This window comes from Sus scrofa, chromosome 5 (genome assembly GCF_000003025.6).
Source record: "Sus scrofa isolate TJ Tabasco breed Duroc chromosome 5, Sscrofa11.1, whole genome shotgun sequence".
Taxonomy (NCBI): Eukaryota; Metazoa; Chordata; class Mammalia; order Artiodactyla; family Suidae; genus Sus; species Sus scrofa.
In genome coordinates, this window is record NC_010447.5 from 16,566,772 (window position 1) to 16,591,418 (window position 24,647).

The following is a 24,647-nucleotide window of genomic DNA, read 5'->3' on the forward strand; positions in this document are numbered from 1 at the left end:
AGCTTGGGACACTTGGATCTGGAGTGGAACAGTAAGAACACCATATGTTCTAGCAGGTTAGAGCCAAGGGACTGTTTCATTCCAGGTCTGCGTATATATAAACACTTAACTCAACACCTTCTAAGGAAGGTGGTTACTAGATGACTTACCAGATGGTGTGTTTTCATTGAGGAATCCAGGCTACATGTAATAATACGTTTGCTAAATTCCTATATATTTTAAGAGACCAGGGACTTAGGAACTCTTCCAGACTTCCCATTTCCCAGTCATCCCTGTTGGTTAGTAGGATAGTCTAAGGAACATGCTGTTCAGGTTTATTCCTTTTACGTCGTTTTAATAGAAGGCTTTGTCTGTCTTTTGTGACTCTCAGTCCATTCTTCTTCTCAGGCTGTATTTCCTTTTTCAGTAAGACTTGCGGGTAATAAAAAAAAGAACCTTCTCAACTGGTGTTTGGAACTGGTATTGATAGTTAGCTAGTTTTAAAAGGTGGTTGAAGCAGAAAACCATGAAAACAAGAAATCCTTCAAGTATTAAATTGGAACACAAGCTGTCTAAGTGTGCCTTCATTTGATGTGGAGCAGTGGGAGGGTGGATACACTGGTTTGGGTCCCAGGTCAACTTATATCGTAAACTACATCCAGACACACTGTCTTTGGTTTTCGATTTCATTTCCTTTAAGTTAGTCTAGAACATGAGTATTTGGAAAGAAACTGAAATACATAATCCTTCCCTTTTAGAATTAACTTGCCCGTACCTATCAACAGTCGTTTTTTAGGAGCTCATCTTTAACGCATCTTCCCAAAGCATAACTCTTTCTCTTGTTTTGCATTCACATTTTATCAGCTGATGTAAAAGTTAATTAAATTGTCCAAGCACATAACACAAACAGCTGGTGTAAAAGGTGTAGACACAAGCATAGCTGACACTCAGGGAGCACACAGGTGCATGGCTGGGAGCAGGGGTGCACCGCGGGAGCTGGTGGCCTCCAGGGCTCAGTGTGCGAAGGGCCTCACCCGGGTGTTTTGTGGAGGGGATGCCTGATAACCTGGTAAACCACTTAAGCAAGGGCTTGTTGACACTTCTGTTGCTCTTAATAAAAATATTTGATTATGTAGCTGAGCTATGTTAGTAATCTATTAAAGAACAAAAACAGTGTTCTGGATTTTGAACATTGTCATTCAAGAGAGCAGTTATTGAGACTTACAAATCAGTATCCAGCTCTGTCCATTTAGATTGTACCTTACCCATCAGCCATCACTGGAAAGATTAGGTGCCTTTACATGTGTGGGGTCTTAATAATCTTCCAGATTCTAGACCTAGAATGGATAGAAACAGAAAAACCTTAGAATAGAATAATGGATTTTGTTAGGTGGATGCCAAATGTTGTAAAGTTAATCTCACTGAATGTTTTTCTTTTGTTTTTTTCTAGGCAATCGATAGCATTCATCAAGTGGGGGTTTATTGTCTTGCTCTGGTACCTGCCAATACATTGCCCAAAACTCCACTGGGAGGGATCCATATATCTCAGACAAAACAGCTCTTTCTGGAGGGATCGCTCCATCCTTGCAATATCCTCATGTGCCCACATACATGCGTGACCAATTTGCCAAAACCCCGGCAAAAGCAACCAGGTAACATTCTGGCCTTGAAGACAAGAAGCTGAATTCTTTCAGCATGATTCTTTTTGTAGAGTTAGGCTTTACAAAGATGAGTAAGTAACACGAGAATGGTATCAACTGGCCAAAAGCAAGGAGAATTAGATTTTGCAAGATAGGTTCTCAGGGTTTATAGATGGCTCTCTCTTCTGAGTGGTTTTCAGTAAAGTGCCCCCATTTTCTGGAAGGTGTGGGATCAGGATAATCCGGACCTCACGGGTGGAAGTAGAATAAAGTAAATGCTTTAAGGGAGGCTTCTGCTAATAAAAATAGCTAGTATTTATGGCGGGCTTACTAAAAACCAAACGCTACTAATGTTTATGTTTTACAAATGTGATCCTAAAGCATTGTTCTCAGCTGTGGAAAATAAATTGCAGAAAATTTCAGAATTGTGCCCAGTGTCATAGAGCTGGTATAGTGGCACAGGTGAGATAAATAGTACGTTTTGCATATGCAAAATTCCTTTGAATTCAGCAAGCAAATAAAAGTATATGAGTTGCCATATAGAAACAAGAAAAAAAAAGAGTCAATTTCACCTTTTTGCCCTAATTTCTTTCTTTTTTTTTTTTTTTTTTTTTTTTTTTGTCTTTTTTTTGCTATTTCTTTGGGCCGCTCCTACAGCATATGGAGGTTCCCAGGCTAGGGGTCGAATCGGAGCTGTAGCCACCAGCCTATGCCAGAGCCACAGCAACGCGGGATCTGAGCCGCGTCTGCGACCTACACCACACCTCACGGCAACACCGGATCCTTAACCCACTGAGCGAGGCCAGGGACCGAACCCACAACCTCATGGTTCCTACTCAGATTCATTAACCACTGCGCCACGACGGGAACTCCTGCCCTAATTTCTGAACAGACCTAGGTTATAGAGCTAACTGATAGGAAATCAAAGGTAGGAATAAGCAGGTGATGGTCAGTCCTATTAAAATATCTGTTTAATCCAGCATGTAATCATTAGGTTTTATTGATGCTTTTTCATTTTAATTGAAAAGGTAATGAGAGCCTCCCAGTTTCTTGTATGCCTAGAAACACATGAGAGCCAAAATCTGGCCTTTATGGTTCCCGCCATTACCCATCTCCCCCCAACACACACATACTCACAGGCACTCTGTGTGCATCTGCATAGCAACTTCCAAATGTGTTGGGAAGAGGAGATGAAAGTGGTGGCAAGACAGAAGTTCCCATTGTGGCTCAGTGGTAATGAACCCAACTAGTATCCATGAAGATCAGGTCAGTTCGCTCAGTGGGTTAAGGACCCAGCATTGCCATGAGCTGTGCAGCTCGGATCTGGCATTGCTGTGGCTGTGGCGTAGGCTGGCAGTTGCAGCTCTGATTCAACCCCTAGCCTGGGAACTTCCATATGCCGCAGGCGCAGCTATAAAAGAGAGAAAATGGGAAGATTAGAAAGGCAAAGGGAAGTGTGACATTTAATTATATTTCTGTAAGACCTCTTCTGCTGAAGGTAAATATGGGGTAATAATAAAATGAAAGGTAAGCTCTGACTCTCAAAGATATTTTTATTGGGATATTAAAATGTTAGTATACTCTCCTCTGTAGTAGAGATTACTTCAGTAACAATGTATAGAACTAAAGTATATATGATATTGATCAGTTTCTGCTAGGGGAAATGAAAGTTTATGGAGGCTGACATTCTAAAGGAGTGGTTAGAATGAAGAAGTCTGTATATTACAATCAAGAAATATGTTTTAGGAGTTTCCTTTGTGGCTCAGCGATAACGAACCCAACTGATATCCATGAGGATGCAGATTCGATCTCTGGCCCCTCTCAGTGGGTTAAGGATCTGGTGTTGCCGCGAGCTCTAGTGTAGGTCGCAGATGTGGCTCCGGTCTCTTGTTGCTATGGCTGTGTGTAGGCCAGCAGCTGCAGCTCCAATTCAACACCTAGCCTGGGAACCTCCATATGCTGCAGGTGCAACACTAAAAAGCAAAAAAATATATATGTATATATATATTTTTTAAATATCTTCATATAATCTGCCTCTGTATTTGACAGATATAAAACATACAAATCCTCCATCTCAAATTCTGTTATACCAAAGTCCTATATTCATTTGTCATGAGTAATAGCCTTTTTTTTTTTTTTGGCTTTTGGCTTTTGGCTTTTTAGGGCTGTACCCTCGGCATATGGAGGTTCCCAGGCTAGGGCTCTAATTGGAGCTGTAGCCGCCAGCCTACGCCACAGCCACAGCAATGCCAGATCCAAGCTGCCTCTGCCACCTACACCGCAGCTGTGGCAACGCCGGATCCCTAACCCACTGAGCGAGGCTGGGGATCAAACCTGAAACCTCATGGTTACTGGTCGGATTCGTTAACCACTGAGCCACAACAGGAAGTCCATAATAGCCTATTTTAAAGAGCATTTAATCTAGGATTCCTTAAACAGAACTTTCATGTCAATAGATACTTAAAAGATGCTACTCAGAGACATAGTAGTAGATGCTTAAAACATTGTCTTTGATAGCCAGATTTCAACTAACTTTCTTAAATGATAAAACCTGTATAAAAGATTTATTCCTAAGCCCCCATAGGGATAGCATCCGCCTGTCTGATGAAAAGCATTAGATTTGAATTCTATATTTTTGCTGTCTGTTGTGATTGCCTGCTAAGATCTTAGTGCGATGCATGTGGGTCAAACCAAAGCAGTTTGAATATGATGGTGTAGATGGAGTTGGGGATGGCATGAGGGGTTGGGATTTAAGAAGAATACAGGAGCATGGAGATGTGTAGGAGTGAAGTGAGAAAGGAAAAAAAGAGGAAAAGAAAGATAGAAAGCCCAGTGACAAAAATCTCACTGAGATGCCTGTTAAGCTATTGTGTAAGGAATGGAAATATGATAGAAGTGGTTTGGGCTGCAAGTTTCAGAAAAACCTAATAGCTGCTTGAACAAGAGACAAGTTCATTTCTTTCTTAGGTAGAAGAAATCCAGAGCTAGGTATTCCTGGGCTAGGATCCTCAATCACTGTGGTTCCAGCTTCTCATTTTTTGCGCTGGCACCGTTATCAGTTAACTGTTGTTATAGATGATGAGCTGCATAACAAATAAATAACCCTAAAGCTCAATGGATTAAAAGAAGAAGCATTTATTTTTCACCCATAGAATGTGGATCTACTGAACATGGCTGGGATCAGCTGGCCTTGGCTTGGATCCAGGCTGTAAGTTGGGTTCAGAACTGTTCCATGTGTGCTCTCTTCATGGGACCAGCAGCTCCTGGGCCACATTTTCCTTAAGGCAGATGGCAATAGCGAGAAGGCAAGCCAAACTATACGAGCATATTTAAAGCTTCTGTTTGCTCCATGTTTCCTAACATTTCATTGTCCAAACAAGTCAGACCATGCCCAAAGTCAGTGGAGCAGAAAGGTATATACTGTTCTCATAATCACAGCAAGAAAGTCTTGTAAGAAAATAAAATGGGAGTTCCTGTTCTGGCTCAGCGGAAACAATCTGACCAGCATCCGTGAGGACGCAGGTTTGATCCCTGGCCTCGCTTAGTGGGTCAAGGATCCGGTATTGCCTTGATCTGTGGTGTAGGTTGCAGCAGACACAGCTCAGATCCAGCATGGCTGTGGCTGTGGTGTAAGCCAGTGGCTGCAGCTCTGATTCAACCCCTAGCCTGGGAACCTCCATAGGCCATGGGTGCAGCCCTAAAAAGACAAAAAGAAAGAAAGAAAAGCAATCTGCTACATCCAGCCTTAGCATACTGCCTCAGGGTTCATTTAGGCTGCCTGACATCCAGCCATCAATTCTGCATTACAGGTAGGAGCAAAAGACCAAGAAGGGAATAGCCTTCCCCTTTAAACATATTATCTAGAAATTGCACGTGTAACTTCATCTTAGATATTATTCTCCCACGTTAAAGGAGATAGTCTTATGGAGAACAGACCTGTGATTGCCAAGGTTGGGGGGATGGACTGGGAGTTTGGGGTTAATAGATTCGACTATTACATATGGAAGGGGAAAACAACAAGATCCTGCTGTATAACACAGAGACCGTATTCAATATCCTGAGATAAATCAGAATAGAAAAGAATGTAAACAAGACTGTATGTAACTGAATTACTTTGCCGTATAGCAGAAATTGACACAACATTGTAAGTCAACTGTACTTCAATTTAAAAATGTATTTATAGTCTTTATTCCATACTTCAATTTTAAAAATATTTATAGTCTTTATTTCAGGCATTTGCCCAGCTAAAAATAAAGGGTTGTATTTTTAAGGAAGAAGAGACTTGATATTGGGGTTGATAACTAGCAGTCTTTGCCACTGGAAATTTACAGAATTTTGTAGGGAAAAATAAGAAGGCCTATTTACTGATAGAGCAAATTATCAGCAATTTACCTCCTAGATGTTTTTGCTCTCTAATTTTTTACTCTCTTTGACCCATAGACTCAAGAAATACACCCAGAAGGACCTCAAGAATTTACTGCTAAATTATTTTTGTCATTTTAAATTACTCTGAAAAATTCACGTTTGAAAATGTCATGCCTTTATTAACCTAAGAGTGAGTGAGGTCCAGGATTGGGCCACTGACACAGTTATGTACACTCTGAGTCTCTGCCTATTTAAAAAAGGCTGTCTCCAACATATGTCTGTAACTTAATTATGCGGTCTCTTGGGAGAGTTTTGCATATTAAACTTAAAGTTTCTGTAGGCAGATACTTTGGAGATGAAGAATGTTCAGCAGAGTGTTAAGAGTACTCTACCCTATAGGATATGGGTTGGTTTGTTTCAATTTAAAAAGTTTTTTTAACTTTTTATTTTGAAATAATTTTACTTACAAAAAGTTGCCAAATAGTGAAAGAATTTCCTTATACTCTTTACTCAACTTCCCCAAATACTTAAAAGTGATTCTATGATTTAAATGGTTTCGTCCCAGCTATTTTAGTACATTCATGATCAATAGATTTTGGCAGTAAGTGTCATTAGTATTAATCCAGCCGTCAGCTTTACTAAAAACTCTGCTGGCAAACAGTTTTGTTATGTTTTAGCTATCTAGTTTGATATGTTGAAGTATTAATCATTAAATGACCATCAGGAAAGTCATACAGGGAGTTCCTGTCATGGCGCAGCGGAAACAAATCAGACTAGGAACCATGAGGTTTTGGGTTCGATCCCTGGCCTTGCTCAGTGGGTTAAGGAACTGGCGTTGCCATGAGCTGTGGTGTAGGTCACAGACAAGGCTCGGATCTGATGTGGCTCTTGCTGTGGCTGTGGCCCTAAAAAGGAAAAAAAAAAAAAAAAAAGGCATATGGGAACAAAAACACAAAAATAAATAAATAAATAAATACATATTTTAAAAAAGAAAGGCATGCAGGAGTTCCTGTAGTGGCTCAGTGGGTTAAGAACCAGACTACTATCCATGAGGACATGGGTTCAATCCCTGGCCTCACTCAGTGGGTTAAGAATCTGGCATTGCTGTGACTGTGGCATAGGTGGGCAACTGTAGCTCTGATTCGACCCCTAGCCCAGGAACTTCCCATGTGCCAAAGGAGTGGCCATTAAAAAAAAAAGGAAAAAAAAAGTTTTAAAGGCATACAGTGTTTAGATTCACCAATTGTTACTTCTTTTTAAAACTTTAAAACTGAACTCTGAAAGTAAATTGCAGATATCATGACACTTCACCCCTGAATATTTCAACAGTGTATCTCTAAGACCAAAAACATTCTCCCAAAATTTTCCTAATCAACCACAATGCCATTATCCTAAGAAGCTCAGCCTTAATATAATGCTATCATATAATAATGCATAGTCTATAGTCATATTTCTCCACTTTTTTTTTTTTTTTTGCTTCCTCCACTTATTATTATAGTTGTTTTTTAAAAATCCAGTATCCAATCAAGGTCACACATTGCTTTCGGCTGTCAGATCCTTTAACTTAAAAGTTCCCAACTCACGGGAGTTCCCGTTGTGGCTCAGTGGAAACGGATCTAATTAGTATCCATGAGAAGGGGGTCGATCCCTGGCCTTGCTCAGTGGGTTGGGATCTGGCATTGCCATGAGCTGTGGTGTAGGTCACAGACGTGGCTCAGATCCCAAATTGCTGTGACTGTGACATAGGTCGGCAGCTGTAGATGTGATTCGACCCCTGTCCTGGAACTTCCGTATGCCGCAGATACGGCCCTGAAAACCAATAAATAAATAAATAAATAAAAGTTGCCAGCTCTGCTTTGTCTTCAAGACATGAACCTTTTTTTTTTTTTTTTTTTAATGGGAGTTCCTGTTGTGGCACAGCAGAAACAAATCCCGCTAGGAACCGTGAGGTTGCAGGTTCTATCCCTGGCCTTGCTCAGCTGGTTAATGATCCAGCATTACTGTGAGCTATGGTATAGGCCACAGACGTGGCTTGGATCCCACATTGCTGTGGCTGTGGTGTAGGCCAGCAGCTGTAGCTCCAATTAGACCTCTAACCTGGGAACCCCCATATGCCTTGGGTGTGGCCCTAAAAAGCAAAAAAAAAAAAAAAAAAGACATGAACCTTTTTGAAGAATCCAGGCCACTTGTCTCATCGAATGTCCCACAGTCTGGATTTCATGATCTCATTACTCAATTAAAATATTCCTGATGAACTCACTCTCAGTCCTCATAGATGGCAGATTTCTTTTCAGACCAGATATCGATTACTGTTAAGCCCACTGTTAGGGTTTTATTCATGATTAGAGCAGATGAAATTATTTATCAGTAGGAACCAATGAAACCAGCTGTCACCTCCTCAGAGGGCAAATTTCCCTACACCTAGTCCATCTCCCCTCCAATCCCTCTCTCTCCTGTGGGCCTACTTTCTTTTTTTTCTTGCACTTCCTGCTGCCTGACAGTATTTATCTGTGTTTGTTTTTATTGGTTGCCTTTCCCCACTAGAATACCAGCTGTCTTGTTTGCCTAGAAGAGTGCTCAGTCAGTGTTGAATGGCTGTTTGAACCAGCTTGGGGCAGGCTGGAAATGCCTGGTGAGGAAGGGGGTAACATGGCTTGAATCACCATCTCCAGAGAGTTGCATTTTGCTTTTACTTACAGGTGTCGGCCCTGCTTCTGTGATGGTTGGGAATCTGGTTGCAGGAAAACGCATCGCACAAGCTGCCGGAAGGGATCTTGGGCAAATTGAAGAGAATGATTTGGTGAGGAAGGTCAGTGTTCCAAAAGTGTTAAATTTTTACACACAAATCAAGGACAGAACCTGTGCTTCAGGTGAGAGACGGGAGATGTGTTGTCCAGCTCTTTCAGAGTTGCTGACCATGCTTCTTTTTTTCTGCTTTCTGACTTCAGCACCAATTTCTGGCAGAGATTTTGCAGTGGCGAGCCCAGGCAACTCCTGACCACGTACTCTTCATGCTGTTAAATGCCAAGGTATTAAAAATTCGATTGTCTGTCTAATCAGCTGGCTATTGTGAGTATTTTAGGCACTCTTTAGCTCTTTCTTTCATCAGAAAATTTCTGTTGCCAACTCTGAGGAAGGAGTTATTGCTTTCTCCTTGTTTTGATATATGGGAATAAATTTTGCAGTCACTTCAAATGAGACCTCCTGGATTATTATTCAGTTCTGTCTCTTCTTTTGTTGCAATCAAGTCACCTTTATTCAGCTCTGATAGGAACGGGAGGGATCTATGTCGTTACATAGATCAACAGATGTACAGAGTATTGTGTTCTGTAATTTATTACCCAGTTTTACTTTTCTTCCTTGATTTCCACCAGAAAGAAAATGACTTTATATCAACATGTTAAAAACCAGAGTTGGAGTTCCTCTCAGTGGTAACAAACCTGAGGACGCGGGTTTGGTCCCTGCCCTTGCTCGGCGGGTTAGGGATCCAGCGTTGCCGTGAGCTGTGGTGTAGGTTGCAGACGCTGCTCGGATCCCGCGTTGCTGTGGCTCTGGCGTAGGCTGGCGGCTACAGCTCCAATTAGACCCCTAGCCTGGGAACCTCCATATGCTGCGGGAGCAGCCCAAAGAAATAGCAAAAAAGAAAAAAAAAAAAGTTATTTTTAGTACATATTTAAATGATCCATTGTTAATATATAAAAAGCAAATAGAAAATTATTTAAGAGTATATGTAACTACTGCTTTCTAATGGATGGTTCACCAGGATATTATATTCTTTAAGTTATACACTCTGTGGGGGTCTGCTGTCATTTGTTTATGTTGATGGCTGAGTCAGAAGCTAAACATACTTTGATCACAGTATAGAACAGTATTTCTCACCAGCAGGGGAAGGACTTGAAAGGCCTATTGGAATCTCTTAGGGGACTGACTTACCCTAATTCCCCCTTCGGCCCCAGTCCCTTAGATTCTGATGTTTGCACACACACACCCCTACCTTTGAGAATTTATGCAGTGCTTGAACTTGGGAGGAATATGCCGTTCATCTTAGTGAAACATCATTAAAAATCGTAAGAACCATTGCACTGTGGTAGAAAACTTGGACCTTTCTTCTTCCACCTCTGCATGCAGTGGGCCTCTCTTCATGCCCCTGGATTGGCTAGGGTCCTTCCATTTCAGTAAGAGGATGTCAATCCAGCTGTTGCCCAGTCCACTCTCACACATGGCTACAGGTGAAGTTATGGTCCCTTCAAAACTTCTCCAGATATATTTGTTAGTGAACATAAGTTTAAATTTTCTTCTTGGTCAGAAAAATAATATATAGAGTCAACTAAAGACATTTAGTCCATTTATTCTGCGTATTCTAACGTTTTACCTTGGATGACCCCAGACTACCAGGATGCTTAGGAACCACACGACATTGTTCTCTCATGCCCACAGAATGGTTGTAACTGAAGTTTAGTTTGCTGCCGTACACGGACCAAGAAGAGGGCTACTGTAAGAAATGGCCTTCTGACTTTAACCCTGGTTTTAGCCAAAGAAATATTTGTTTTAATATTATAACCTTAATGGCCAAAAATAGACAATTTATTTAGTAAATTAAGACATTATGGAGTTCCCTTCATGGCTCAGCGGTTAACGAACCTGACTAGGCTCCATGAGGATGAGGGTTCAGTCCCTGGCCTTGCTTAGTGGGTTAAGGATCCGGCATTGCCATGAGCTGTGGGTGTAGGTCGCAGATGCAGCTCGGATCTGTGGCTGTGGCTTAGGCCAGCAGCTATAGCTCCAATTCACCCCTAGCCTGGGAACTTGCATATGCTGCAAGCAAGGCCCTAAAAAGCCAAAAAAAAAAAAAAAAAATTATAAACATGATGAAATACTTATGCAGTCTTTCAAAACAATGTTATGGAAGAATGACATTGTTTCTAATGTAGAATTGGAAAAGTAGGATATAAAACTCTAATAATAATTGAGTGCTTACTAATTGGGTGCTTTATATTTCATAGCTCATTTTAAGATTGAGACATAAAATCACTTGCCTGAGGTCACAGGACTGAAAATGGTAGGACTAAGGAATTAGCTCCTTCATTTGAACCCAGACTTGCTTCAGAGCCCACATTCTTAGCGAGAGCACTGCACAGCCACTGGCATAGTGTATGATGCTTTTTATTTTTTTATTTTTTTTATTTTTTTGTCTTTTTGCTATTTCTTTGGGCCGCTCCCTCGGCATGTGGAGGTTCCCAGGCTAGGGGTCGAATCGGAGCTGTAGCCACCGGCCTACGCCAGAGCCACAGCAACATGGGATCCAAGCTGCGTCTGCAACCTACACCACAGCTCACGGCAACGCCGGATCCCTAACCCGCAGAGCAAGGGCAGGGACCAAACCCGCAACCTCATGGTTCCTACTTGGATTTGTTAACCACTGCGCCATGACGGGAACTCTTTTTTTTTGTTTTTTTGTTTTTTCTCCTTTTGCCATTTCTTGGGCCGCTCTCGCGGCATATGGAGGTTCCCAGGCTAGGGGTCCAATCAGAGCTGTAGCCACCGCAACCTTGGGATCCGAGCTGCGTCTGCGACCCACACCACAGCTCACAGCAATGCCGGATCCTTATCCCACTGAGCAAGGCCAGGGATCGAACCTGCAACCTCATGGTTCCTAGTCGGATTCCTTAACCACTGCGCCATGATGGGAACTCCCCGCTTTTTATTTTTTAATGTTGCATGTAAATTTATGTGTAATATACACTCACTTAAAAAAAAAAAGGGCAAATATACCCCCAAATGTTAATAGTGGCTACATCTTAGGATATTTATTCATCTTTTTGGGGGGGTGTCTTTTTAGGGCCAAACCCATGGCATATGGAGGTTCCCAGGCTAGGGGTCGAATTGGAGCTGTTGCTGCTGGCCTACACCACAGCTCACAGCAACACCAGATCGTTAACCCACTGAGTGAGGCCAGGGATCGAACCCTCAACCTCATGGTTCTTAGATTCATTTCCACTGCACCAAGACGGGAACTCCAATACTTTTAAAATTTTCTATATTGAACACAATTTTATATTAATGAAATTTAAAGTTATTTTAAAAGAGACAGCTCAGTAAATTTGTTTTTACCATGAGATTTTTATTAGCTACAAAATTATAATAATTAAGACTATGATATTGACAGGACAAATACCATTTGATGTTACCTGGTAAAGTGGAAGGTAGGTATCCCAAGGACCCAGCAATTCCATGTCTAGGTCTACACCTGACCAAAATTCATGTTTTTATGCACTCAAATACATGTATAAGAATGAATGGATAGGAGTTCCCATTATGGTGCAGCAGAAATGAATCCAACTAGGAACCACAAGGTTACGGGTTCAATCCCTGGCCTCGCTCAGTAGATTAAGGATCCAGTGCTGCAGGTGCGGCCCTAAAAGGAAAAAAAAGGAGAAAAAAAGAATGAATGGTCAGAGTACCCAGTGTGTTGTCTCTCTGGCAGTGTGGGTTCTGTCCCTGGCCCAGCACAGTGGGTAGATGATTCAGTGTTGCTACAGCTGTGGCCTAGGTTGCAGCTGCGGCTAGATTTGACCTCTGGACCAGAAACTTCCTTATGCTGTTGGTGCAGCCATTTTTTTTTTAAAAAAAGAATGGGAGTTCCCATCATGGCTCAGTGGAAAGGAATCTGACTAGCATCCATGAAGGACGCAGGTTTGCTCTCAGGTCTTGCTCAGTGGGTTAAAGGATCTGGAGTTGCTGTGGGCTGTAGTGTAGGTCACAGACATGGTTCAGATCCTGTGTTGCTGTGGCTGTGGCGTAGGCTGGCAGCTACAGCTCCAGTTGGACCCCATCCTGGGAACCTCCATATGGCATGGGTGTGGCCCTAAAAAGCAAATAAATAAATAATTTTATATCAGGAGTAGAATGGATGAGTAAATTGTTGTATGTTCATACTGTTAAATACTATGCAGCAACAAAAGTGAATAAATTACACCTAGGTGCCACAGCAAAGATGATGCTTAACAATATCGAGAGAAAGAAGCACAAAAATATATACGTAACAGTCCAATTTTGGAGTTCCTATTGCGGCACAGTGGTTAACGAACCTGACTAGGAACCATGAGGGTTAAGGATGGTTAAGGATTCAGCGTTGCTCAGTGGGTTAAGGATTCAGTGTTGCCGTGAGCTGTGGTGTAGGTCGCAGACGCGGCTTGGATCCCACGTTACTGTGGCTGTGGTGTAGGCCAGGGCTACAGCTCCAATTAGACAGACTCCTAGCCCAGGATCCTCCATATGCCATGGGAGCGGCCCCAGAAAAGGCAAAAAGACAAAAACAAACAAACAAAAACATTTTATGAAAATCAACTATTTTATAGGTGCTAAAAAATATTTTCAAAATCAGCCATTAGGGAGTGTCTGTCATGGCAGAGCAGAAACGAATATGACAAGGAACCATAAGGTTGCAGATTTAGTCTGTGGCCTCTCTCAGTGTGTTAAGGATCTGGCGTTACCATGAGCTGTGGTGTAGGTTGCAGACGCGGCTCAGATCCTGCAGCTCCGATTGGACCCCTAGCCTGGGAACCTCAATATGCTGCCGGTGTGGCAAAAAAAAAAAAAATCAGCCATTAACATTAAAAAATTAGGAGTTGCTATTGTGGCTCAGCGGTCATGCACCCAGCTAATATCCATGAGGATGCGAGCTCAGTCCCTGGCCTCTTTCAGTGGGTTAAGCATCCAGCGATGCAGTGCGCCACAGCACAGGTCACGGATATGGTTTGGATCTGGCATTGCTGTGGTGTAGGCCGGCAGCTGCAGTCTGATTCGACCCTTAGCCTGGGAACTTCCCTAATCTATGGGTGCAGCCCTAAAAAAATAAAAATAAAAAATCAGGCACTTACTGATGGAGGGAAGGCAAAGGCTGGCAGGGGCACCCATGAGGGTGCTTTCGAGCTCCTAGCAGTGGTGGTCTCTATTTTAGGCTGGCTCTTACACAGATGCTTCTTTTATAATTTTTCACTATGCTGTACATTCATATGTTATACATATTACGCATTTGGGTGTTATATTTTGCAAAGGAACAGGAAATCAAAAAGCCCAGCTCAGTAAACTTGAATTAACAAAAAGGGTATTTTTGAAGGCTCATGGGACCAGGAATAGTTGGCCATCTTCTAATCTGCTAGCCCTTATTGTTAGCCAGTAGACTCTGATTCTTTGTTTTGTTTTGTTTTGCTTTTTAGGGCCACACCTGCAGCATATGGAAGTTCCCGCCCGGGCCTGGGATCAAACCCGAGTTGCAGCTGCACCCTATGCCACACCTGTGGCAACACTGAATCCTTAACCCAGTCTGCCACAGCAGGAACTCCTACACAGCAAATGTGTTTGACCACATAGCTAGCCTCCTGGCCTCACTCCAGCCCTCATCATGCTTTAATTTTGTTTATTTTCCCTCTACTCTTATTTCTTCATTTAAATAAAAAAAAAATTGCCTTGTATTTTTTTAAAGCTTCCTTAAATAAGAAAGGCTGTAAATACATGTTTGCTTTAGTTTAAGGTTACTATTCCCTAAGTACCTTCAAACATTGAAAAGGAATACCGCACGCATCTTTTGGTCCTGGGGAATTTTTGCTGAATTTGGTAACATGCTAAAGATAATCTAGCAAGACACAAGCCTGTCATATAATGTCAAGTTGGCTGTATTTATTACTGTTTAATTTTGTTACTGAGCTTGGACTGGCTTATACTTTCTTCTTTTTTTTTTTTTTTTTTACTTTTGTCTTGTTTATTATACTTTCTTCTGTTTAAAGGGAACTACAGTGTGCACAGCCAGCTGCCTCCAGCTTCATAAGCGAGCAGAGAGGATTGCGGCAGTTCTTGGTGATAAGGGACATCTGAATGCAGGAGACAATGTGGTGTTGCTCTATCCACCTGGTAAGTGTTGGACTGGCAGCCTAGACAAGCTCTGATACTAGACGACAGACTCCAAGAGGATGGGAACTCAGGGCCATCATACGTGGCCATGGAGCTGTGCACGGAGGCTCACGCCGTGAGAACAAGCCCCACCCCCAGAGTTGTGCAGACCGAGTCTGTTGTATCTACTCTTGTGTTTCCAGGGCCTGGCAGTGTGGTAAATGTTAATGGAGTGAAAAGAGACACTTATTGGGAGTTCCTGTTATGGCGCAGTGATTAACGAATCCGACTAGGGACCATGGGGTTTCGGGTTCAATCCCTGGCCTCGCTCAGTGGGTTAAGGATCCGGCGTTGCCATGAGCTGTGGTGTAGGTCGCAGACGCGGCTCGGCTCCCGCGTTGCTGTGGCTGTGGTGTAGGCCGGCGGCTACAGCTCCGATTAGACCCCTAGCCTGGGAACCTCCATATGCCTCTGGAGCGGCCCTAGAGCAGGCAAAAAGACAAAAAAGAAAGAAAGAAAGAAGGAAGGAAAAGAGACACTTATTTCTAGGTGTGCTCAGGAACAGGACCGTTTCACCCAGTTTCCGAAAGCATGTTGTGCGTGAACCCTGACTTCACGTTCTCCATGTTGTAATTGCTGCTTAGTGTTCCTCGGTTATTACCATGTCCGTCTTCCTCAGTCTAATCGAATTCAGCAACCTTCTCTCTACAGCAGGAGGGACTCAGAATTATTTGATGACAAGTTGGTATAAATATTCAAAATTTTAGATGGAATATTTAAGTTCTTTGTCCCTTTCCTTTTTTTTTTTTTTTTTTTTTTTTCCTTTTCTCTTTAGGGGCCGCGTTTGCAGCATATGGAAGTTCCTGGGCTGCGGTAGACTCTTAGCCGTAGCCCATAGCTGCAGGCCTATGCCACAGATGTGGCAACACCAGAACCAAGCCACATCTGCAACCTACACTGCAGTTTACAGCACGGCCGGATCCTTAACCCACTGAACGAGGCCAGCGATTGAACCTGCATCCTCATGGACACTTATGTCAGGTTCCTGCTGAGCCACAATGGGAACCCCCTTGTCCCTTTCTTTATTCTGTCTCCTGACCCACTCATAGATCCAGCCTGCTATGGTCTTTTATCCCTTTACCTCATTTTACTCTGTGAATCTTACTACGCTCTTGTATTTACGTTTAGAAGGTCACCTGGTAAAGGAACTCCTCCAGCTTAGTTCCTTCAGGGGGTTGTCGTCCATCTAGCAGTTAATCACGGTGATGGACCAGAGCACTTCCCACGGGTGCCCTCCAAATCTTGGTACTGCAGAGGCTTCATATCCAATGATATGAGATTTGCTCCCTAAAACCTGCACCTGCTAGTGGAGTGACAGCTCAAGGGTCTAATTGCCCTTCACATAGTGGCCTTCGAAAGATTTAGGGAAAGCTCAGGTGTTTCTCATCTCTCCTTCCCCCACCTTTTTTTTTTTTTTTTTTTTTTTTTTGTCTTTTTGTCTTTTTGCCTTTTCTAGGGCTGCTCTCTCGGCATATGGAGGTTCCCAGGCTAAGGGTCAAATTGGAGCTGTAGCCGCAGGCCTATACCACAGCCACAGCGATGCCAGATCCAAGCCGCGTCTGCAACCTACTCCACAGCTCATGGCAACGCCAGATCCTTAACCCACTGTGCGAGACCAGGCATCAAACCTGTGTCCTCATGGATACTAGTCAGATTCGTTTCCACTGAGCCATGACAGGAACTCCTCCCCGTTTTTTTATTTCCCAAGTGAAGCAGCCCTAATTTCTGCAATTATTTCTCCTAAGTAATAATATCAAGTAATGATGTCAAACTGCCTCCTTCAGGTATTTTTCAAGAGGTTTCTTTATTTCTGGTTTCCTTTATTGTTATTTATTCTTCGCTTCTCTCTATATATGTTTTAAGTTGTTTTATATGTTTCTTTACCTTCAGTTTCTTCTAAATTAAAAAAAAAAAATTCCTTTGGAGTTCCTGTTGTGGCTTAGTGGGTTAAGAACCTGACTAGTATTCATGAGGATGTGGGTTTGATCCCTGGCCTTACTCAGTGGGTTAAGGATCTGGTGTTGCTGTGACCTGTGGTGTAAATCACAAATTCGGCTGGGATCTGGCATGGCTGTGGCTAGGCTGGCAGCTGCAGCTCTGATTCAACCCCTAGCCCAGGAACTTCCATATGCTGCAGGTACAGCCCTAAAAAGAAAAGCGAAAATCCTCTGATAGTGTCTCTGTTCAGTTATGGTCTTCCTAACCCATCTGGCCTGATTTAATAAACGGTTTTGGAAGCTCTGCCTTTCAGTTTCTAGTGACACCGAGCTGCTCAGTGACTGTGTCTTGCAGGCATCGAGTTAATTGCTGCGTTCTACGGCTGCCTGTACGCAGGCTGCATACCTGTGACTGTCCGCCCTCCTCATGCCAGAACCTCACGGCCACGTTGCCCACTGTCCGCATGATTGTTGATGTAAGTACCAGGGATGTTGTGCCTTGTCCTCATCTTGTGAAATCCAGAGTCAGACAGCTAAGGATCCTTAACTAATTTTCCACTTTAGTTGAGTCAGAAAGTCAAATCTGTCTCCTAAAAACTGCCTCCTTTTCCTTTATCTGACCAAAGTGAGCAGCATCTTTCAGTAAAGGAATGTGGGGAAGCAGTTTTTGGTGAGATACAGCAGTGTGTTTTATCAGGAACATTAAAGAAGTGAAGCTGTCATTAACAATTCCCCATGAAACTTGTTTTTTTTTTTTTTCCCTTTTCTAAAAAAAAAATGTCCTAATAATTTTCCTGCACAGTAACCAAGGTAATTTTAGATGCCAAACTGAATTCTACCCAGTGTCAGAACACTTTTATTTTGGTTAGTTTTATAACTTCCCTTGGTATCGCATTAAAAAGGAGTCTAGGAGTTCCCACGTGGCTCAGTGGAAACGAACCTGACTAGTATCCATCAGGACGTGGGTTCGATCCCTGGCCCCACTCATTGGGTTAAGGATCTGGCATTGCCATGAGCTGTGGCACAGGTTGCAGACGTGGCTCAGATCTGGTGTGGCTGTGGCTGTGGTTGTGACGTAGGCCAGCAGCTATAGCTCTGATTTGACCTCCATATGCTGCAGGTGCAGCCCTAAAAATAAATAAATAAGTAAATAAAAGGAGTATAAATCTTGCTCTGGAAGTGGTAGAAGTTTCTGTAGGATATGAGAATTGAAGAAAATAAGAAAAATCTGTATTGCATCATATCCTAATGTACTTTAAAGCAAAGAGTTACAAATTCCAATTTATGTAACACTTGTTTCTCTAAGAACTGCTGTGCTGTCAATAACTGGAACCTGCAGTATCAAGGCCGGGTTCCCCACAGATGACTTTATTGCAAAATTCAGTTCGGCAAAATGCCCTTGTTATGTTCTGCAAAGTAGACCAGAGCCGGGCAGGGGGGCGGGGAGAGGGGCGTTCCTTCCACTTGACACAGTTTGTGGGGAAGTTGGTCACTTTGTGTGTCCACATGCAGGTGGGCAGGAGAGCTTAGTTTCTGTGGGGACACAGAATCCCTCAAATGCAGGGTATGTCCTAGGTCCAGTATATGTCGCCATTCCTCAGACTGTTGCGACATTTCATTCCTTCAGAGAAGATCCTCTCACCCCTCTTGTTCCCTGGGCACAGCAAAATCCATGTTTTTATTTTTCTGCTTTATCATGGTCTTCATGAAATCAAGAGATTTTGAGATCCATACCGAGATTATAACCTTGGAATATTTGAGAATCACTGTTGTAGACAATACCTTGTGTCGTGAACAAGTCCATCATTCTAATTCAGTATTACACATTTTCAGAACAAACACTGACCAGGGAAACACTGACCTCCATTGTCCTGTGTGTGTTCTCAGAAAAGCTGGTACGGCCCTGTCCCAGTGTGATGTGTGAGTTGCTTTCAGCCGCAGCCGGAGCCGCTCGTGCTACACTGGGCCAAGCCTCCCAGTGCTTATTTTTGTCCGTTTGTTTTCTAGGTCAGCAAGGCAGCCTGCATTCTCACCACGCAGACCCTAATGAGGTTACTGAGGTCCAGAGAGGCAGCGGCAGCTGTGGATGTGAAAACCTGGCCAACTATCATTGACACAGGTGAAGGGGAGCTTTCTCCAGAGCGCTGAGGGAGCAAGAACATTGACTCTCTGAAATTTCCTAGATTCTCATGCCAGAGGTGTTTACACAGCTCTACTGTTGCACCCATTCCACCTGCTAAGACAGAAGCAATTCTCAATGTCCATCCAACCAGATCCAAAGAAGCAGGTCACAATATGCTAGAACTGTGGAAACAAAAAGTGTCTTACTGTTACTCTTGGCATCAACAAATGGTGGTTAGGTTTTTTTGCCAGATGTGACTACAGACATGTAGGGCCATAGAGAGTATTGAGAAGGTCTAATCTTTGACTTCCAGATGTGATGGAGTTGAAACAGCATTGGACCAGGACTTAGGAGACCCAGTTCTCGTTCAAGTGCAGTACTTATTTTCTCTATAACCTTGTCTGAGATTACTCTGTCCTAAATTACTACCTACTCCTGCCTGACTCACATATTTATTGAGAATATCAAAAGCAACAAAATATGTAAATACTTTGAACACCGTAAAATGTATGAACTTTTAGATGATGTTCATACTAGAGAAGAAGGGAGTTCCCATCATGGCTCAGTGGTTAATGACTAGGAGCCATGAGTTGCGGGTTCCATCCCTGGCCTTGCTCAGTGGGTTAAGGATCTGGCGTTGCTGCGAGCTGTGGTGTAGGTCACAGACGTGGCTCGGATCCGGAGTTGCTGTGGCTCTGGTGTAGGCCGGTGGCTACAGCTCCAATTCAACTCCTAGCCTGGGAAACTCCATATGCTGCGAGAGCAGCCCAAGAAATGGCAAAAAGACAAAAAAAAAAAAAAAAAAAAAAAAAAAAGAAGAAGAAGGAGTTCCCGTCGTGGCGCAGCAGAACCGAATCCGACTAGGAACCATGAGATTGCGGGTTTGATCCCTGGCCTTGCTCAGTGGGTTAAGGATCCGGCGTTGCCGTGAGCTGTGGTGTAGGTCTCAGACGCGGCTTGGATCTGGCGTTGCTGTGGTTGTGGTGTAGGCCGGCAACAACAGCTCTGATTCGACCCCTAGCCTCGGAACCTTCATATGCTGCGGGTGCAGCCCTAAAAAAAAAAAAAGAAGAAGGAGAAGGCGAATAAGACACAGGGCCCTCTGGAATGGGGGTAGAGGAAAGAGTGTGAGTTTTGTAGACAAGGCAGGCGTAAGTCCTGATCCTCTCTTACTCATAACTGCTTCATGGGGTTGTAAAGATTACATGATATAGGGTGTTTCCATTATGGCTCAGTGGTAACGAACCCTACTAGTATCTATGAGGATGCAGGTTCTATCCCTGGCCCCGCTCAGTGAGTTAAGGATCTGGTATTGCTATGAGCTGTGGTGTACGTCAGACACGGCTCTGATCTGGCATTGCTGTGGCTGTGGTGTGGGCTGAAGGCTACAGCTCCAATTCTACCCCTAGCCTGGGAACCTCCATATACTACAGGTGCGGCCCTAAAAAACAAAAAAATTAAATGATATGATGCAAAGCACTAGCATTTAGTCATAGTCATAACATCTAACTTTTTACGGAGCCCTCACCGTGTGCTGGATATCTAGCATGTGAGGCCCACCCTGTTCTTAGACCAATCCTACTAGATAGATGCTAGTTTTATCCTCATTTTACAGATAAGAAAACTAAGGCCCAGGGAGGCTAAGTAAGTAGCAGAACTGGAAGTCAAACCAGTCAGTTTGGCTCCATTCCCAGCCTCCTAACCATTAATTTCCTCCCTACTGGTTTTCGGTGACTATCACGTAGTGTCCCACCTCAGGAACATTTATGTGGATTTCAATGCAAGGATAACATGTATTTATACGTGTTATAGTGTGCCAGATGCTGAACTAGACTCTTTCTGCATTTGTTATTTCAGGACATTAGCAAAGTCATTTGTAATATAGACCACAGATGGGTTGGGGTGATGTTGAGATGTTCTACTGCAGTTATTGGACTCAATCGCATTTCAGGAAGACCTGAAACGTGGGCTTGTGATCCAGGCAACGAGGTTTCTTTAGGTAGTTGAGTGGCCCTTCTCTACACAAAGGAGTTGAAGATGACAGATGAAGTCTGTGGTGATGGATGACCAGAGATGGGCACCCAATGAGACAGAGATCGAGAAGTCAGAGTCAGGAGCATTTCTTGATCTGGAAAGCCAAAGGAGCCACTGAGGAGGCGTGGTTGGGGCCCAGAGCCGCCTTTGATATGCTTGGATTTGATATATTTGTAAAGCAGATTTGCGGGGAAGGGAAAGGTTATCATGCAAGAGCAAAAGAACATAATTCCCAATTCTAAATTATCATTCTTATAATCGATCATGCTACTAATGAGGAAAAACTGTCCAACTTTTAAAGCGGTCCGTGATGGCAGTAACATGTACTAAACTATCAATAATGAACTTTAACTTGAAACCAGCATAACAATAAATAAAGCTTCTTGAGTTGTTTGGAAGGACTTTATGTAAATTAACTGGATAACAACTTTGCGAGGGCCGGTATTACTGCCACTTCAGAGAGAAGGAAACAGACACCAAGGTGATGTTGCTGATAACGGCAGGACTGGCATCTGCACACTGGCAGTCTGCTTCTTTAGCCTGCGTTTTCAGCCACTATGTTAAATTACCCCTCACTAATCTTCTAGTAAATGCTTCCACCCGATGTAGGTTTCCTTGTTTATATCATCTGGTGGTGCCCTCACTATCACCCACTTCTGGGAGTGACATATGTGAGCTGGCTGGTTAAATACGAGAAGCCTAAGCTTTAGCAAATCCCAGAAGCTAAATTTAGCCACAGCCAAGCTGCAGAAGACGGGTTGATGAGCAATGATTTTTGCTTTCCAGTGTGTCTGATTGACATTGAGTTTTTCCTTTCCTTGCAGATGATTTACCCAGGAAGAGGTTGCCTCAGCTGTATAAACCGCCCACTCCTGAGATGCTGGCGTATCTTGACTTTAGTGTCTCCACAACCGGCATGCTTACGGGAGTGAAGGTAGAGTGCTCAGGATGTATTGACTCTCTCCCTGGATGCTGGCAACTTGCTAGCTCTGCAAAAAATAGAGATGACCACTGTCCCAGGGACTTCACACGGAGAGGCCAGCTGGTTGTACGAGAGACCAGTAGGCAGGGGATCAAGGGCCTCTGCTATATTTAAATGAAAGCATTGGCTCTTCCGGAATAAGTTATCCCAAGGAATTTGTGTCATGAAGTGTTCTGAACCTGGCATAGAAGCTAACAGATAACAAGAGTTACAGTTAAAGCCAGTATGAAGTCATAGATTCGTATTTCATAAAATTCAGTATAGACAAATGAACAGAAATAGGTTACTTCACTTAGATTAGGCTTTTTGAAGCAATGAAAAATATACATCATTTTTGAGGAGTTTGGGGGAATCAAAGCTCCATGGAACTATCATGAGAGTTGCTTTTCTGCCTGTGGGATGCCAGTTCCATCCTCTTCCATGTTCCTTACCTTCCAGATGTCCCACTCTGCAGTCAATGCTCTCTGTAGAGCCATCAAGCTCCAGTGTGAGTTGTATTCCTCTCGGCAGATCGCCATCTGCCTTGACCCTTACTGTGGACTTGGCTTTGCACTCTGGTGTCTCTGCAGGTAGGAATGGAAAAGCAAAGAAACAGAATGCCGGGGAATATCTTTGGGGCTCTAACCATGTCATCCTTCCCTTTCTCTCTTAATTTGGAAAAGTTTCATTAAAATGCTGATGTTTCCAGAATGTGTGCACCTAACATATCTTTGATATTTGTTTAGATTTGTTTGTATTCCCTCTTTTCTGTTAGTCTTACGCCTCATACAAAAGGGCAGTGATCTTAGTACCTCTTCTCTGCTCCATCCCGTAACCCTCATTTTAGAAGCAGAGCCAAGTAGAAGGATGACACCTGGGTGAGATGTCATGCCTCCAACAGCCAGAATGTACCCCCCGAGGCTTGGCAGGAAGGAGTGTAATGAGATGGGTGACAGCATGTGCCTGGACAGTAGCATGTTGGTCCTGGCCAGCTTGTTTCCTGTGGAATAGCAGGTCCTGGCTCCTTCCCCTGTCCTCCGTGGGGATCTCATCTCAGACCTGCATTTTCACCTTCTTGGTGGGCATCTCCACAAATGCTTCGCAGACACCTGCAGCTGTACATCCTCCTCCCCCTAAGAAGGATGGGGTTTTTCGCCTAGGGGCCCACACTAGGAACTTGGGTGTTCTCTTCATCTCTATATCTTTATGTCTCATATCCAGTTAAACGTCCTGTCCTTTGCTTCAGTTGTTCCTTAACCCGTCTATACAAAAGAATCACCCAGAGTCTATGAAAAAAAAATGAATACGCCTTCCCTAGACACACTAACCCGGATGTGCAGACGTGAAGAGCGCAATTGCAGTATTTAGTCATTTACTTACTTACTTATTGGCTGTGCCCACGGCATGCTGAAGTTCCCCAGCCGGGAACCAAGCCCTCCCTCCAGCAGCAACCAGAGCCACAGTGGTAATGCCAGATCTTTAACCCACTGAGCCACCAGGGAACTCCTGCAGTATTTTTTAAATATAAGAGTCCTGGGCTCCTAGTGATTCTGATCTCTACTCAAGGTTTAGGAAGTTGAGGATTCATGGCTGGAGATAGTACATATGCTATGGGACTCCGCCATTCCTTCCTTTGTATCCTGGCTACACTGTCGGGGTTCCTCTCACCTGGACTGCTGCAGCCTCTCATAACTGTCTCCCAGTTCCTCTCACCTGGACTGCTGCAGCCTCTCATACCTGTCTCCCAGCCCTCGGGGACTCGTGTTCCAGTTGCCCCCTCCTTGTGGCTGGTTTACCCCAGCTTAAAGCTGTAGTGACTGCCTGCTGGGTGAAATCTGACCTCCTTCATATAATGGCCCCTTCACAGTTCGGCCCTGACCCTTTGGGCCTCACTGCTCATCACTCCCCCAGGCATCCTGTACTCGAGTATTGCATACTATTTCTGATCACCTTAAACACACCATGTAATTGTATAGCTCTGTGCCTTTGCATACGCTGTTCCTCTGCCTGGAATGCCCTTACCACCACTCCCATTTCCTCTAGCCACTGTCCAAGTCCTGCTCACTCTTCAAGCCTCAGCTCAGGTGTCACCTACTCAGTGAAACACCCTTGCTCCTGTGTTCCCAGGTTGAGTGTCTTGCTCTTCATTCTTTGGTGATGATAGCCTGTTTTCACATCTCAGTTACCACCTCCCACAGTCTGCTTTGTTTTATAGTTATGGTGTCTTGGGAGTTGCCTAGGAACAATGCTGATTCATAGAGCGCTGTATCTAATATGACTCTACACTGTTCTTCGTGTTCAGTAAATATTTGCTGAATTGATGGTGTTCTAAACCATCAGGTTTTCTAGGATGAGTCGATAATGTCAGCTCTTGCCTTTCTTCATCGCAGTGTCTATTCAGGTCACCAGTCCATCTTAATTCCTCCCATGGAGTTAGAAAACAACCTTTTCCTCTGGCTCTCCACTGTCAACCAGTACAAGATAAGAGACACTTTCTGCTCCTATTCGGTGATGGAGCTCTGCACCAAGGGGCTTGGAAACCAGGTGGAGGTGCTGAAGGTAAGAAGCAGTTGTAACAAGGAGGCAGCCCTGAGAGATCCTAGAGAACTGGGCTAGGCGTGCTGACACCCCACCTAGCGGGGCCAGCCAGCCAGATCTGC

The 24,647-nt window shown here is 43.6% G+C and overlaps 1 protein-coding gene across 1 annotated transcript in view; it reads left to right on the forward strand.

Moving 5' to 3' along the window:
* Window positions 1-24,647, forward strand: part of DIP2B (disco interacting protein 2 homolog B) — a 230,434-nt gene that overhangs the window by 193,745 nt on the left and 12,042 nt on the right. Inside the window, 10 exon segments of the mRNA XM_021091658.1 lie at window positions 1,430-1,631; window positions 8,684-8,793; window positions 8,933-9,013; window positions 14,771-14,894; window positions 17,226-17,297; window positions 17,300-17,346; window positions 18,878-18,989; window positions 21,851-21,960; window positions 22,447-22,577; window positions 24,378-24,546. Of these exon segments, the coding sequence (XP_020947317.1) occupies window positions 1,430-1,631; window positions 8,684-8,793; window positions 8,933-9,013; window positions 14,771-14,894; window positions 17,226-17,297; window positions 17,300-17,346; window positions 18,878-18,989; window positions 21,851-21,960; window positions 22,447-22,577; window positions 24,378-24,546 (1,158 nt within the window).